The following is a 12,987-nucleotide window of genomic DNA, read 5'->3' on the forward strand; positions in this document are numbered from 1 at the left end:
CTTCCTCCTTTCACCCCAGTTTCCATCCATGCCCTGTAGGTAACCAATCTCTTTACTTTCTGGTTTATCCTTCCTATATTTCTTTTGCACCAATGAGCAGATACATGTGTATTTTGTTCTATCCCCTTCTGTCTCATGCTAGACATATTCTATGGCACTTTGCTTTTTTCCTTAACTCTATGTCTTAGGAATCACTCCAAATCATTTTGTAGAGATTATTCTGCCTCATTTTTCATAGCTGCATAGTACTCCATTGTGTGGATGTACCATAGTTTATTCAACCACTCTCCTATACATAGGCATTTAGGTTGTTTCCAATGTTTTATAATTACAAATAATACTATTTTGAGTAACCTTGTTCATATGTATTTTTGTGATGTTGGAGGTATATCTTCATGGTAGATTCCCAGTAGTGGGTCAAAGGGTAATTACACATGTAGTTCTGTTAGTTATTGCCCAATATCCCTCCATGGGGTCGTGTCAGTTAGCATTCCCACCATGCATGAGTTCCTGTTTACCCACAGTCTTGCCTAGAGAATGTATTATCATGCCTTTCAATTTCTGTTAGTCTGGTAAGTGAGAAATGGTATCTCAGTGTTTTAATTTACATTTTTCTAATTTTGAATGAGGTTAGTCTTTTTTTTTTCATTTGAGGACCACTTTTATATCTTTTTTGTGTGAATTGTCTGTTCATGTCCTTTCCCAGTTTTCTGGTTTTTGGTCCCTCAATTTTTTTGAGTTATTTATGTATTAAGGGTATTAATCCCTTGTCTGTGCTATATGTCACAAATATTTTCTCCCAGTTTGTTAGCTGTCTTTCAACTTTGTTTACAAGGTATTTTGCCATGCAAATTTTTTTGTTTTTATGTCATCAAATTTATCAATCTTTTCTTGCCTCTGGATTTTAAATCATAGATAACTTTTATTCTATGCCAAGATTATAGAGAAATTCACCCATGTTTTCTTCTAGTAATTGTATGGTTTCATTTTTTATGTTAAGATCTTTCAACCATTTGGAGTTTGTTCTTGTGTGTGGTATAAGATATTGTACTAATATTATTTTTCCTACATGGCTACCCAGTTGTCCTAACATTATTTCTTAAAAAGCTCCATCTTGACACCAGTGATTTGAGAGATGGCTCAACTCCATTTGGAGGAATAAAATAATAATACTATTAACTGCTAATGGTTTCCCCAGGATTTACTGTGTTAAGAGAAATACAGGCACTGTCTCATTTAATCTTCACAATCCAATTAGGCAGTTAATATCAGCAACCCCATTTTACAGGTTAATAAACTGAGGCTCTATAAGGTAAGTGATTTAATAAATGTCACACAGCTGATGAAATAAAAACCCAGATCTGTCTGCCTCTTACCCATTCTCTAGAAAAACTTAATCTGGAAGTTAGGCCATTCATGTATCTATTATCAAAACCCATTATTCACCATCTTGAACTCATTGCTATTAACTCAGGCCACATGCATTTTGGCTGAGGTCGTACTGTTGGTCATGTTGATTGGCGCATTCTTGAGATGAGTGAGGACAGCCGCCTTGTTTAGAATAGCAGACTGTGAACCCCTCAAACCTACTGAGGGCTTGCCTCTCAGTATGTTTATTCTAGCGGAGTAGGCTAGACAAAAACAAACCAACAATAAAGTATCACAAGTGACAAGTCCTTTAATGAAAATAAAATCGGGTGCTTAGTGGCCAGGTGGTCCTTTAGATGGATGATCAGGGAAAATCTCTCTGAGAAACTTACATGGAAGCTGGGGCCTGAGAGACAAGAAAGGTCAGGCCATGGGCATGTAGAGGAAGAGTGTTCCAGGCAGAAGGACAAGCAAATTCAAAGGCCCTGAGTCAGGACCAAGTTTGAGGCACTGGAAGAATAAGATGAAGGCAAGCATGGCTGGAGTAGAGAGAGGAAAGGCCACAATAACAGAGCATCAACAGAGGCCATATCATGTAGGGTGTGTGGCCAGGATACAAAATTTCCTTGTGCAATGGGAAATCTTGGGTGGTTTAAATCCAAGGAGTGGCATCAGTTTTGTTTTTTGTACATATGATTCTGGAAGATCTGTAGAAAATGGACTGTGTGGGGCTAGAAGCTGGGAGGACAGTTAGGGCTTTTGCAGGAATCCAGGCTAGTGATGGTGAGGACCCGGGTTAGCATGCTAGCAGTGGAGATGGAAAAAATGTCTTGAGACTGAGTCAGCAGGAATCCTTAAATGATTGGGTGTGAGGGGAGAGGGAAAGTTAGTGGGTGGATGATGGTGGTACTTGCCAAGATGGGATAGGCTGGAGGAGAAGCATTTTTAGGGAGGATGGGAGAATCAGTAGTTCAGTTTGGACTTGTCAAATTTGGCATGTCTACTGGATATCAAAGTGGAAAAGTGGGCAGATAGACATGAATTTGGAATTGGAGAAAGAAGATGAGCTGCAGATGCAAATGTGAGAGTTGCTGCCAAGTCAAGAGTATTTAAAGTTATGAATTGAATGAGATTATCCAAAGAAAGTATGTAGATTTTACCTAGAACTGATCTCTCAAGGGGAGATAAACCTTTAGGAGTTCAAATAAAAAATAATCCAGCAAATGGGACAGAGAAGGAGTTCAGTGAAGTAAGATGGAAACCAGGACAGTGGTATAAGGAATGTTTCAAGAAGGAAAGAGTAGTGTGGAATATTGATAAGGGGTTGCATAAGATGAGAACCAAAAAATAACTGATAGATTTGTCAAGCTAGAGGTCATTGGTGATCTTGACAAAAGCCGCTTCAGGGACATGTGGGGCTGGAAAACCAGCTGGAGTGGGTTGAGGAGAGAATGCAAGGGAAGAGGTGGAGACTTAGTCAACCCCTCTTAGAAGTTATGCTGTGAGGGGGAGCTGAGAATTTGCGGGAACAGTTAGAGGGGAATGGGAGGGGCAAGGAAAAGTTTATCCAAACACTAGAGATACTGGTTTGTCGAATGTGCCTGGGAATGGACCAGTAGAAAGGAGGAAGGGAGGGAGGTCCTGAGACAGTGAGAGGTGACGGGCTCCAGAGTTGATGGAGCACAGGTGGCCAGAGGAAGGAAGGCAGAGATGATGGATTTAGATGCAGTTAGGGTGCATCTGGGTTTATGTGAGACAGGAAATGAGGGAGGGAGTCCCTGTTGGATTACTTGCTCTGTGGGGCATGGGCTGAGGTCAGCCGCTGAGATAAGGGGAGAGATGCAGGCAGCTTCGTAGAAGCAGGACTTGACGGGGGTCTTGAAGAACTGAGATGGGAGATGGAAGGAAAGGCTGTGCTAGGTGACAGGGAGCAGGGGCAAAGGCACAGAGGCTGGGCTGGACTTAGCTCACCCCAAGACTGAGGAAACCAGCTTGAGTGGAGCAGAGGCCCTGGGGGAGCAGTACAAGGAAATCAATGGGGGATGCAGGAGGGTCAGTTCCAGGAGGACCCCAAAGCACCAGAGAGGCTGACCCATATGGAGAAAAGTGAGAATCTCGTTGACTTTGGGGCTGGAAATGGCCTGGTGCAAGTGTGTCTGAGCAGGTGGACTTGTGTCAAAGGCTGAGGCAGCGTCTCAGGATGGGCCGGAGGGAGGGTTGCCTCAAGAATATTCTGAGAAAGAGGGAAGTGTGAGACACTTCAAAGGAAAGTCTACAGGATATGTGACTTAAATACCTCCCTCCCAGCCCTCCACGGCCCCAGTTGCCCAGGACTGAACCCAGAGCGCACCCCAACCCCAGGTCCTGTCTGTCTCCAAGCTCTGCTGCTGCCTCCCTCCCTCCATGTCTCCGGCTGCTCTTCAGCTCCCTGTAGCGCCTTTCTTCAGACTGCCATCATCTGCCACCTGTCCCCTCTCCTGGTCTCTCATCTGCCCCTATTCAATTTCTCATCCACACCCCCACGAAGGTGAGCTTCCTAAAACCCAGATCCGATCATGCCATGTGCCTGCATATAACAATGTGTTCGCCTTTCTCATACCTTCTCCCATCTTATAGGATCTCTTAAGAAACACTGGCAGCTCTATTTAACAAAAGACAAGGTCTGTGTTCTGAAATTCCTAAGAAAAACACGAGGATTAGTTTTTCAATGTAAAGTTACACTCTTATTGTGAAAGTCATTTCCCATTCATGGGACCAATACGTACATTTCTCTCTGAAGCTCTGAGCATGTTCCTAACATGCCCCATGCTCCTAGCGTGTTCCTAACATGCTCCATGCTCCTAGCGTGTTCCTAACATGCTCAGGTGAAGGAGGGGGGTTCCCTTTTGAAAAGTCACTATACCATGTTCCTAGAGCTTTCGGTTTGGCTACCAATTAGAATTTATGTATTCACTCATTCATTCATTCACTTGTTCATTCAACAAATATTTATTAAGTATCCACTGTGTGCAGCCCTGGGAGGAGACAGTGGAGGCAAGACAACCTGGTCCCTGCTCTGCCTTCCTGTGGAGGGAGACCAGCAGTGAATGAGAAACACATGAGCAAGGTCAGTTCTCATGAAAGAAACAGGGAAATATGATCGTTGTTTGGGAGATTGAAGGCAAAGGTCTCTGTGCAGAGGGGATATTTGAGTCAACAAGGGAAGGAGCCAACTGTGCCAACCACTGGGGGAAGAGCGTTTCTGGCAGAGGGAACAGCAACTGCAGGAGAAGAGCTTGTAGGGAATAGGGCATTCTGTCTGCTGGATGGAGAATGTGATGTTAAACGTTCAACAGGGAAGCAGCCGCTACATCTGCAGAGAACAGTGTTGGCAGAAGATGGAGGAGGAAAACTCTGCTACTTTCAAGAAAGTAATTTAAATCTGGAGACTATCACCTCTGAAAAAGGAGTTCCTTCTACACTTTCGTTACAAGAAGGCCAGTGCCTTGGACACCGACATCCAATGGCAGTGCAGCTCTGTGGCCAAGGGCGCTTGTTGGACCACCGGGGTGGGACTTCTGACCCTGAAAGTGTCCTGGATGAGCAACCTTAAAGCAAGTCACCTATTCTCCCCAAGCCTCAGTTTCCTCATCTGTATAGTGGGAATAATTACAATCCTACCTCGGGATTATATGAAATAATTCATGTAAATATTATAATCACTTAAACATTAGCTATTATTATAATGATCCCTCTGAGAGAGAAATGGAAAGCTTCCACAACAACAAACCTGTTGTCCCATATTTTGTTAAAAATGGTTCAGCATTCTGCTCAATTCCTGTGTCAAACCCATTTTCCACTTTATGAGTAATCTCTAAACTCTTGAAATAGTGTGAGTGTTGGAAGTGAACTTTGTTTTTCTTGTGGTAAAAATGTTCCCCTTGCTTTTAATTGGTTTGAAAGGAAAAGATGACGGAGAAGGGCACGGAGAGCTAGGAGCAGGCAAAGGAGAGGGAGGAGGTAATCCTGAGCAACTGTTGACGGTTGGTGCCACCGACGGCACTGGGAATCGGAAATGACAGACTACTTCCTGTGTGGCCTCAGTCCCATCACTGACAGGGAGCACTTTAAAACTCTGAATTTAAAAGAGGATAAAAAATGGCAGTCTGGAAGCATTTTTAACACAAGAGCTAATTCCTCGGCAGAATCTAGCTTGTCAAAGATGAAGGCAAAACAGGAAGCAGTTAGGTGACCTCTGCGTTCAAATGAGAATATTCTGGCATCCCTGGATTTCACGTTAAGAAATCAGGCCTTTACCCCAGACCGCAAAGAAACTTGAGTAAAATGCAATCTGCTGAAGGGTGTGATACACAGAAACATATCAGCACAAGCTTCCTTTTTTTTCTTTTTTTCAACTTTTTACTTTATGTTGGAGTACAGTTGATTAACAATGTTGTGTTAGTTTCAGGTATACAGCAAAATGATTCAGTTATACATATACATGTATCTATTCTTTTTCAAACTCTTTTCCCATTTAGCTTGTTACATAATATTGAGCAGAGTTCAGCTTCTGATCAGCAGTTTTAAATCAACAGTGGCCCAGACTTGAGTTTTGTGGTCTCTTGGTAGATGAACTTCTTCTCACTCCCCCAGTTTTTGTATAAAATCAGTCAAATCTCTGGGCTTCCAAAAAACCTTTGCCCTTGTCAAATCTCCCAGTCATGGTTATGTAATGAGTTGGAGAAATTCTATTCCTCAGGCTTCCTCTTGGAGAAAATACTATACATTTGGAAAGAAATTGTTTGCTCTGCCTCTTAGGAGGGAGAGTAAGGCCCCAAGGACATGGCCAAGTACTGAAGATTGTTGCTGAAGTAAAAGGGAGCAGAAGGGGTCTAAGTCCCTCCTGAGAGGGGAAGGGAGGACAGTGAGGGAAGGAGTGGGCATGGGAGTCGGTTCCTGCCCCACACACTTTAATATTCATTCAAGGGGCTAACTTCAGGGCACGTTTGGTGCAAGTGGGTTTTCAATTTTACAGGGTAGAAATTGGTGAAGGGGCTAAGCCTTGCATTGGATGATGTAAGCAAAACAGAAGCAGGGCAGACCCTGACCTGGAGGGACAGGGAGGCCTTGCTGGAGTCTGGATTACAATTATCCATGGGCCACATCTGCCCTCCCATTAGCACCTCTGATAACATGTGAAGCCCCACTCAAGAGTCTGAGCTGCAGAGAGATGGTTAGACAGTCCTGGCTTCCTGGAGCCAGTTGTAGTGACTATAAGATTATCATCCACTACTACCAAGCAGGACTTTGTACTTCCCCATGGCCCTTGGTTAATCAGAGCCCCATCTGCTTCAAGTCAACACTCCCATTTTCAGATACATTTAAAGCAAACTTCGAGTTCACCCCAGAGACATGTAGAACATACTGTTTGTGTTTGAATTAGGGCTGGAGTCATTATTCAGTGAGGTATAGAGACCAACCTCCTTCCGAGGGCTTCCAACCCTATTAACCTTTCGTGGGCTGTGTCTCCCACAACACCAACTCAAGGCTCACCCTCCAGTTTCATTTCCAGGTAACCACAACCTGGTCCTAGTCACTGAGGTCAGTCAATGAGAATTTAGAATCCTAGATTGGTTGTGTGTGTATATGATTGTAAAGTATTACATTTATTTAATATAAATATTGATGAGCTTTTTTAGTGCTTGCTTTTTTCTAATCCTATTGGGTTGGCCAAAAAGTTCGCTCAGTTTTAAGTAAAGACACAGTTTTCACTTTTACCAAGAACTTTATCGAACACCGAATGAACTTTTTGGCCAACCCAGTATTTCATACCTGAATCCCTGTGCTGGCTTCACTGCTTCAAATGAGGCGATGCAGTTCAAATAAGGGGTGGTACTTGAGTGGCAACCAAGGAAAAAGTCACAATTAGGGACACAATTAGCCTTCTCCTTTGATCATTCCCATTTCCCCAAAATCCTTCCAACAGGTAGGACACGGGCAGCTGAAAAGAGAGATTCACGTTTGACACTAGTTTGTAATACCTAGAGGCATTTCTAATACATGGAGGTACTTGGAGGGAGCTGTTCTGGGATAAGGAGTCTTCCTGTTGAGTTTCCAGTTCCACAGAAAGTCAGACTTGCTTGACTCCCAGGCCTGGGGCAGAGGTGAAGTGACTAAGGAAAGAGGCACATACCTTTGCAGGTCAGGTATGACTATCCTGAGTTCTGTGGGCCCAGAAATAAAGGGAATCCACAGGTGGTTTCCAAAGGGTAGAAAGAGAAGCAAGACTCCAACCCAAACATATGGGATCGGTGGAAAAACTTTAATATCGGTAGCGTCTTCCTGAGGTTAAACGTGGAAACCATATTAGCATCTGAGGCGATCATGCTCCTGAGGGGGTGGAGGGCGGGTGGTAGAAACAATGCAATATGGCGGCAGGATAGGACCAAGAAGAGAGATAGCCAGTAGGGGGCGCCCTTTTGGTTAGATATGGCTGGTGGTCTCTAGGGACACTGGGTGGACTCTGACAGTCGAGTTTTAAAGTTTTCCTGTCCTGCCTTGTAATCCTCTTTTGTCTCTCTAAATCTTCAGTAAAGTTTGCTGAACACAAATGTAACAATTGTGTTTGAGAGAATAAAGAAAAGGACCTCTTCCTTTACTTAGGAATATCCTTAGGGATGGGGCTAACCTGGAAGATGGGCCCAGCACAGAAGAGCCTACATCATCAACAGATGCCTAGACAGTCAGAATCTGGAGCAGTGGCCCAGAGAGAGAGGTGACGAGCAAACCTCAAACTTAGACATTACCTTTTGGCTTTTCACTCCCTCTCCCCATCATCATATCCTCCCTGTCTCCCTTTTAATTTATACTCCGTTTTGTTCTCCCCTTTAAGAATGAAGGTGCTAGACATTAGACCTGAAAGTAACTTCGACAAAATCTGGACGCAAACTCTGGGCCCCCATTTCTCCTCATTGTGCTAGATGGTCTTGGTGTTGCCTTCCCGCTGAAACAGTCCAAGAGCAAGAAGAGTCTATGCTGATTTTGCAAGAATAAATAGTTGTGGTTCAAATAAATCTCTTGCTCAATTTTTCGGATCTGGAGATTTTGCCACATGACTGTTCCAATGCCAAGAATTCATACCCCTGAGATCTTCCTCTCATCATTTAAGATTTTCAAGAAGATAATTTAGCTCGGTGCTGGTTGCCAGATTGACAGCCTTAAAAACAAGAGGTGAAATCCAATCTGGACAGAGCCTGTGGCCACTGTCTATTTTTAGGGAAAAGATTATTCACCCATATGGCCAGCTAGGAATAGAGCATTACTGGGGCTGGGGGGTGAGGTACAGACTTAGAACAGCCTTGACCCTAAATCTCCTGCTCTCAGTCGGGGGGTGGGGGTTGGCTGGAAGCTGGAAGGGACAGGAATTGTTCTGGGTTTAGGGGGGTGTGCAATGCAAAGTTTCCTGAAAACAATCCAGCATTTTGCAGAGTGATAAAAACAATCCTTCCTCTAAAAATAGCCCTCTTAGAAACCAGAGGCCTGGATTTAATTATAGTCACTTTATATTGACCATGTACCGAGGTACCAAGGCCCAAGCTGGTTCTTTGCAATATTATCTGCTGTAACCCTGCTCCAGACCCATGAAGCAAGCATTTCCCACCACACAAATGAGCACATTGAGGGTCTAAGAAGGAATTCAAAGCCAGTGTGTCACTTAACCTCAATTGTTTCCATTTTCTTCAAATCTCCTAGGCCAGAAGTTCCCAAACCTGGTTGCATATCAGAATAAATGGAGGCACTTTAAAAAAAAAAAAAAAACAAATTCCTGGGATTTATCCCAGTCCTGGTAAATCATGGTTTTGGGCAGGGACAAATATTTTTTTAAGTTCCCAAGATGATTCGGTTGCACAGCCCTGCTATCCAAGGTTCAGACAGGGCGATTCCAGGAGTGCTTGGGGAATTCCAGGAATGCCACCCCTTGTTCTTTCAGTCTTGAGCCCTAAGTGTCCTCCGGCTACCCTGGGTTTCTCTGAGTTCCTCCACTGAGCCTAATTCCCTCTGACCTCAGAACTTGCCCCTCTGCTTGGAAGGCTTCCCATCGCCTCTGCTCCCCCCTCACATCTCAGTGTCATCACCTCCTGGAGTCAGCCCTGGCCACCTGGACAGGGAGACGTGCCTCTGCTCTTTTCTCTCTGAACACATCATGGTCTGTAATTACATACCATGTGAAGTTTGAAAATGAATGTTGGTTTCACCTGTTAGGTGGTAAGTGCCGTAAAGGCAGGGGACTAGGTCTGTTTCACTCAAAATTGTACCTCCTGGGCCTTATACGTTTGAGGGAGGGAGGGAACGAGTGAACGACCTGAGATGAGGACAGAAGAGGGTTCTAGTCCTGGTTTGGTGCCAATTTGCTGCACAACAATCTGGCAAGCTACTCCTCATCTCTGAGGTTCTGTTTTCTCCCCTGATAAACAAGGGCTGGATTAGACCCATCGGTGTCCCATTTCACTAAGTGTCAGAGTCGCTAGGGAGCTTGGGTCAAGTGGAGCCCAGCTCTCCTTCAGCAAGTCTGGAGTGGGCCTGGGTCCGCATTCTAAATGAGCCCCCAGAGGTGCTGATGCAGGTGGGTCTCAGGGGTGGGATGGGGGCACATTTCAATAACACTGGGTTGGGTAAATTCTGAGGTCCTTTCTAGCTCTGACATTTTGTCATTTATTCAGTTAGCAAACAGCTCTTGTGATCTGGGCGTGAGGAAGACAAAGAGGACTGAGAAAAAAGTGTGACTTCTCAGAACTTGCGTTCTTTACATGGCCACCAGGCAATGCTGTCCATAAGAGGCAGAGTACGGACCTTGGTTGCCATTTTCTTTGTAACTCACCATACTTGGAATCACCACTTTTTAATATAAGGAATGCAATACAATGTACTCCATGTTAAAAATATCCTGCAAATACTGAACTGATCTCAGAAGACTCCAGATAGCGTTCAGGACCTCCAAATGCCTGAGACCATCCTTGCAATGAATGGAAATTCTGGGAGAGGGGGAAGGCCATACAATTCTCTCTCTCTCTCTCTCTCCTCTCCCCTGCTTTTAAAAAATTATAAACCAATGGGACTTCCCTGGTGGTGCAGTGGGTAAGAATCCGCCTGCCAAAGCAGAGGACATGGGTTCGATCCTTGGTCCGGGAGGATCCCACATGCCTCAGAGCAACTAAGCCCGTGAGCCACAACTGCTGAACCTGCACTCTAGAGCCTGCGAGCCACAACTACTGAGCCCATGCACCACAACTACTGAAGCCTGCGTGCTCTAGGGCCTGCAAGCCACAACTACTGAGCCCACGTGCTGCAACTACTGAAGCCCGCTCACCTAGAGCTGGTGCTCCACAACAAGAGATGCCACTGCAATGAGAAGCCTGCGCACCACAACAAAGAGTAACCCCTGCTCGCCACAACTAGAGAAAGGCCGCACGCAGCAACAAAGACCCAATGCAGTAAAAAAAAAAATATATATATATATATATAAAACAAAAATGGAAAACCACATAAAATAAAGGTATAATGTCATAAGTTATAAGGTGAGCATTTCTTTTCTTTTTTTTTTTGTACAGCAGGTTCTTATTAGTCATGAATTATATACACATCAGTGTATACATGTCAATCCCAGTCGCCCAATTCATCACACCACCCCTCCGACCTCCCCACGGCTTTCCCCGCTTGGTGTCCATATGTTTGTTCTCTACATCTGTGTCTCAACTTCTGCCCTGAAAACCAGTTCATCTGTACCATTTTTCTAGGTTCCACATACATGCGTTAATATACGATATTTGTTTTTCTCTTTCTGACTTACTTCACTCTGTATGACAGTCTGTAGATCCATCCACGTCTCAACAAATGACCCAATTTTGTTCCTTTTTATGGCTGAGTAATAGTCCCCTGTATATATGTACCACATCTTCTTTATCCATTCGTCTGTCGATGGGCATTTAGGTTGCTTCCATGACCTGGCTATTGTAAATAGCGCTGCGATGAACATTGGGGTGCATGTGTCTTTTTGAATTATGGTTTTCTCTGGGTATATGCCCAGTAGTGGGATTGCTGGATCATATGGTAATTCTATTTTTAGTTTTTTAAGGAACCTCCATACTGTTCTCCATAGTGGCTGTATCAGTTTACATTCCCACCAACAGTGCAAGAGGGTTCCCTTTTCTCCACACCCTCTCCAGCATTTGTTGTTTGTAGATTTTCTGATGATGCCCATTCTAACTGGTGTGAGGTGATACCTCATTGTAGTTTTGATTTGCATTTCTCTAATAATTAGTGATGTTGAGCAGCTTTTCATGTGCTTCTTGGCCATCTGTATGTCTTCTTTGGAGAAATGTCTATTTAGGTCTTCTGCCCATTTTTGTATTGGGTTGTTTGTTTTTTTTTAAAGGAATGCAAGCCTTGTTTATTTATTTATCTATTTTTGGCTGTGTTGGGTCTTCATTTCTGTGTGAGGGCTTTCTCCAGTTGCGGCGAGCGGGAGCCACTCTTCATCGCAGTGCGCAGGCCTCTCACTATCGCGGCATCTCCTGTTGCGGAGCAAGGGCTCCAGACGCGCAGGATCAGCAATTGTGGCTCACGGGCCGAGCTGCTCCGTGGCATGTGGGATCTTCCCGGACCAGGGCCCGAACCCATGTCCCCTGCATTGGCAGGCAGACTCTCAACCACTGCGCCACCAGGGAAGCCCTGTTTTTTTAATATTGAGCTGCATGAGTTGTTTATATATTTTGGAGATTAATCCTTTGTCCGTTGATTCATTCGCAAATATTTTCTCCCATTCTGAGGGCTGTCTTTTCATCTTGTTTATGGTTTCCTTTGCTGTGCAAAAGCTTTGAAGTTTCATTAGGTCCCATTTGTTTATTTTTGTTTTTATTTCCATTACTCTAGGAGGTGGATCAAAAAAGATCTTGCTGTGATTTATGTCAAAGAGTGTTCTTCCTATGTTTTCCTCTAAGAGTTTTAGAGTGTCCCGTCTTACATTTAGGTCTCTAATCCATTTTGAGTTTATTTTTGTGTATGGTGTTAGGGAGTGTTCTACTTTCATTCTTTTACATGTAGCTGTCCAGTTTTCCCAGCACCACTTATTGAAGAGGCTGTCTTTTATCCATTGTATATCCTTGCCTCCTTCATCATAGATTAGTGGACCATAGGTGCATGGGTTTATCGCTGGGCTTTCTATCTTGTTCCATTGATCTATGTTTCTGTTTTTGTTCCAGTAGCATATTGTCTTTTTTTTTTTTAAACATCTTTATTGGAGTATAATTGCTTTACAGTGGTGTGTTAGTTTCTGCTTTATAACAAAGTGAATCAGTTTTACATATACATATGTCCCCATATCTCTTCCCTCTTGCATCTCCCTCCCTCCCACCCTCCCTATCCCACCCCTCTACGTGGTCACAAAGCACCGAGCTGATCTCCCTGTGCTATGTGGCTGTTTCCCACTTGCTATCTATTTTACGTTTGGTACTGTATATATGTCCAAGCCACTCTCACTTTGTCCCAGCTTACCCTTCCCCCTCCCCATATCCTCAAGTCCATTCTCTAGGAGGTCTGTGTCTTTGTTCCCGTCTTGCCCCTAGGTTCTTCATGACCACTTTT

General features: G+C 44.1%; 1 protein-coding gene across 1 annotated transcript in view; it reads left to right on the plus strand.

The window, feature by feature from the left end:
* Positions 1-11,308, plus strand: part of LOC309632246 (uncharacterized protein) — a 31,725-nt gene extending 20,417 nt beyond the window's left edge. The window contains exons 5-6 of the mRNA XM_082399547.1: positions 8,011-8,122; positions 8,240-11,308. Of these exons, the coding sequence (XP_082255673.1) occupies positions 8,011-8,122; positions 8,240-8,327 (200 nt within the window). The 3' untranslated portion in view covers positions 8,328-11,308. The remainder of the gene's footprint in view (positions 1-8,010; positions 8,123-8,239) is intronic.
* Positions 11,309-12,987: the final 1,679 nt, after the last annotated feature.

Source organism: Balaenoptera borealis (assembly GCF_965194805.1).
Source record: "Balaenoptera borealis genome assembly, chromosome: 7".
Lineage (NCBI taxonomy): Eukaryota > Metazoa > Chordata > Mammalia > Artiodactyla > Balaenopteridae > Balaenoptera > Balaenoptera borealis.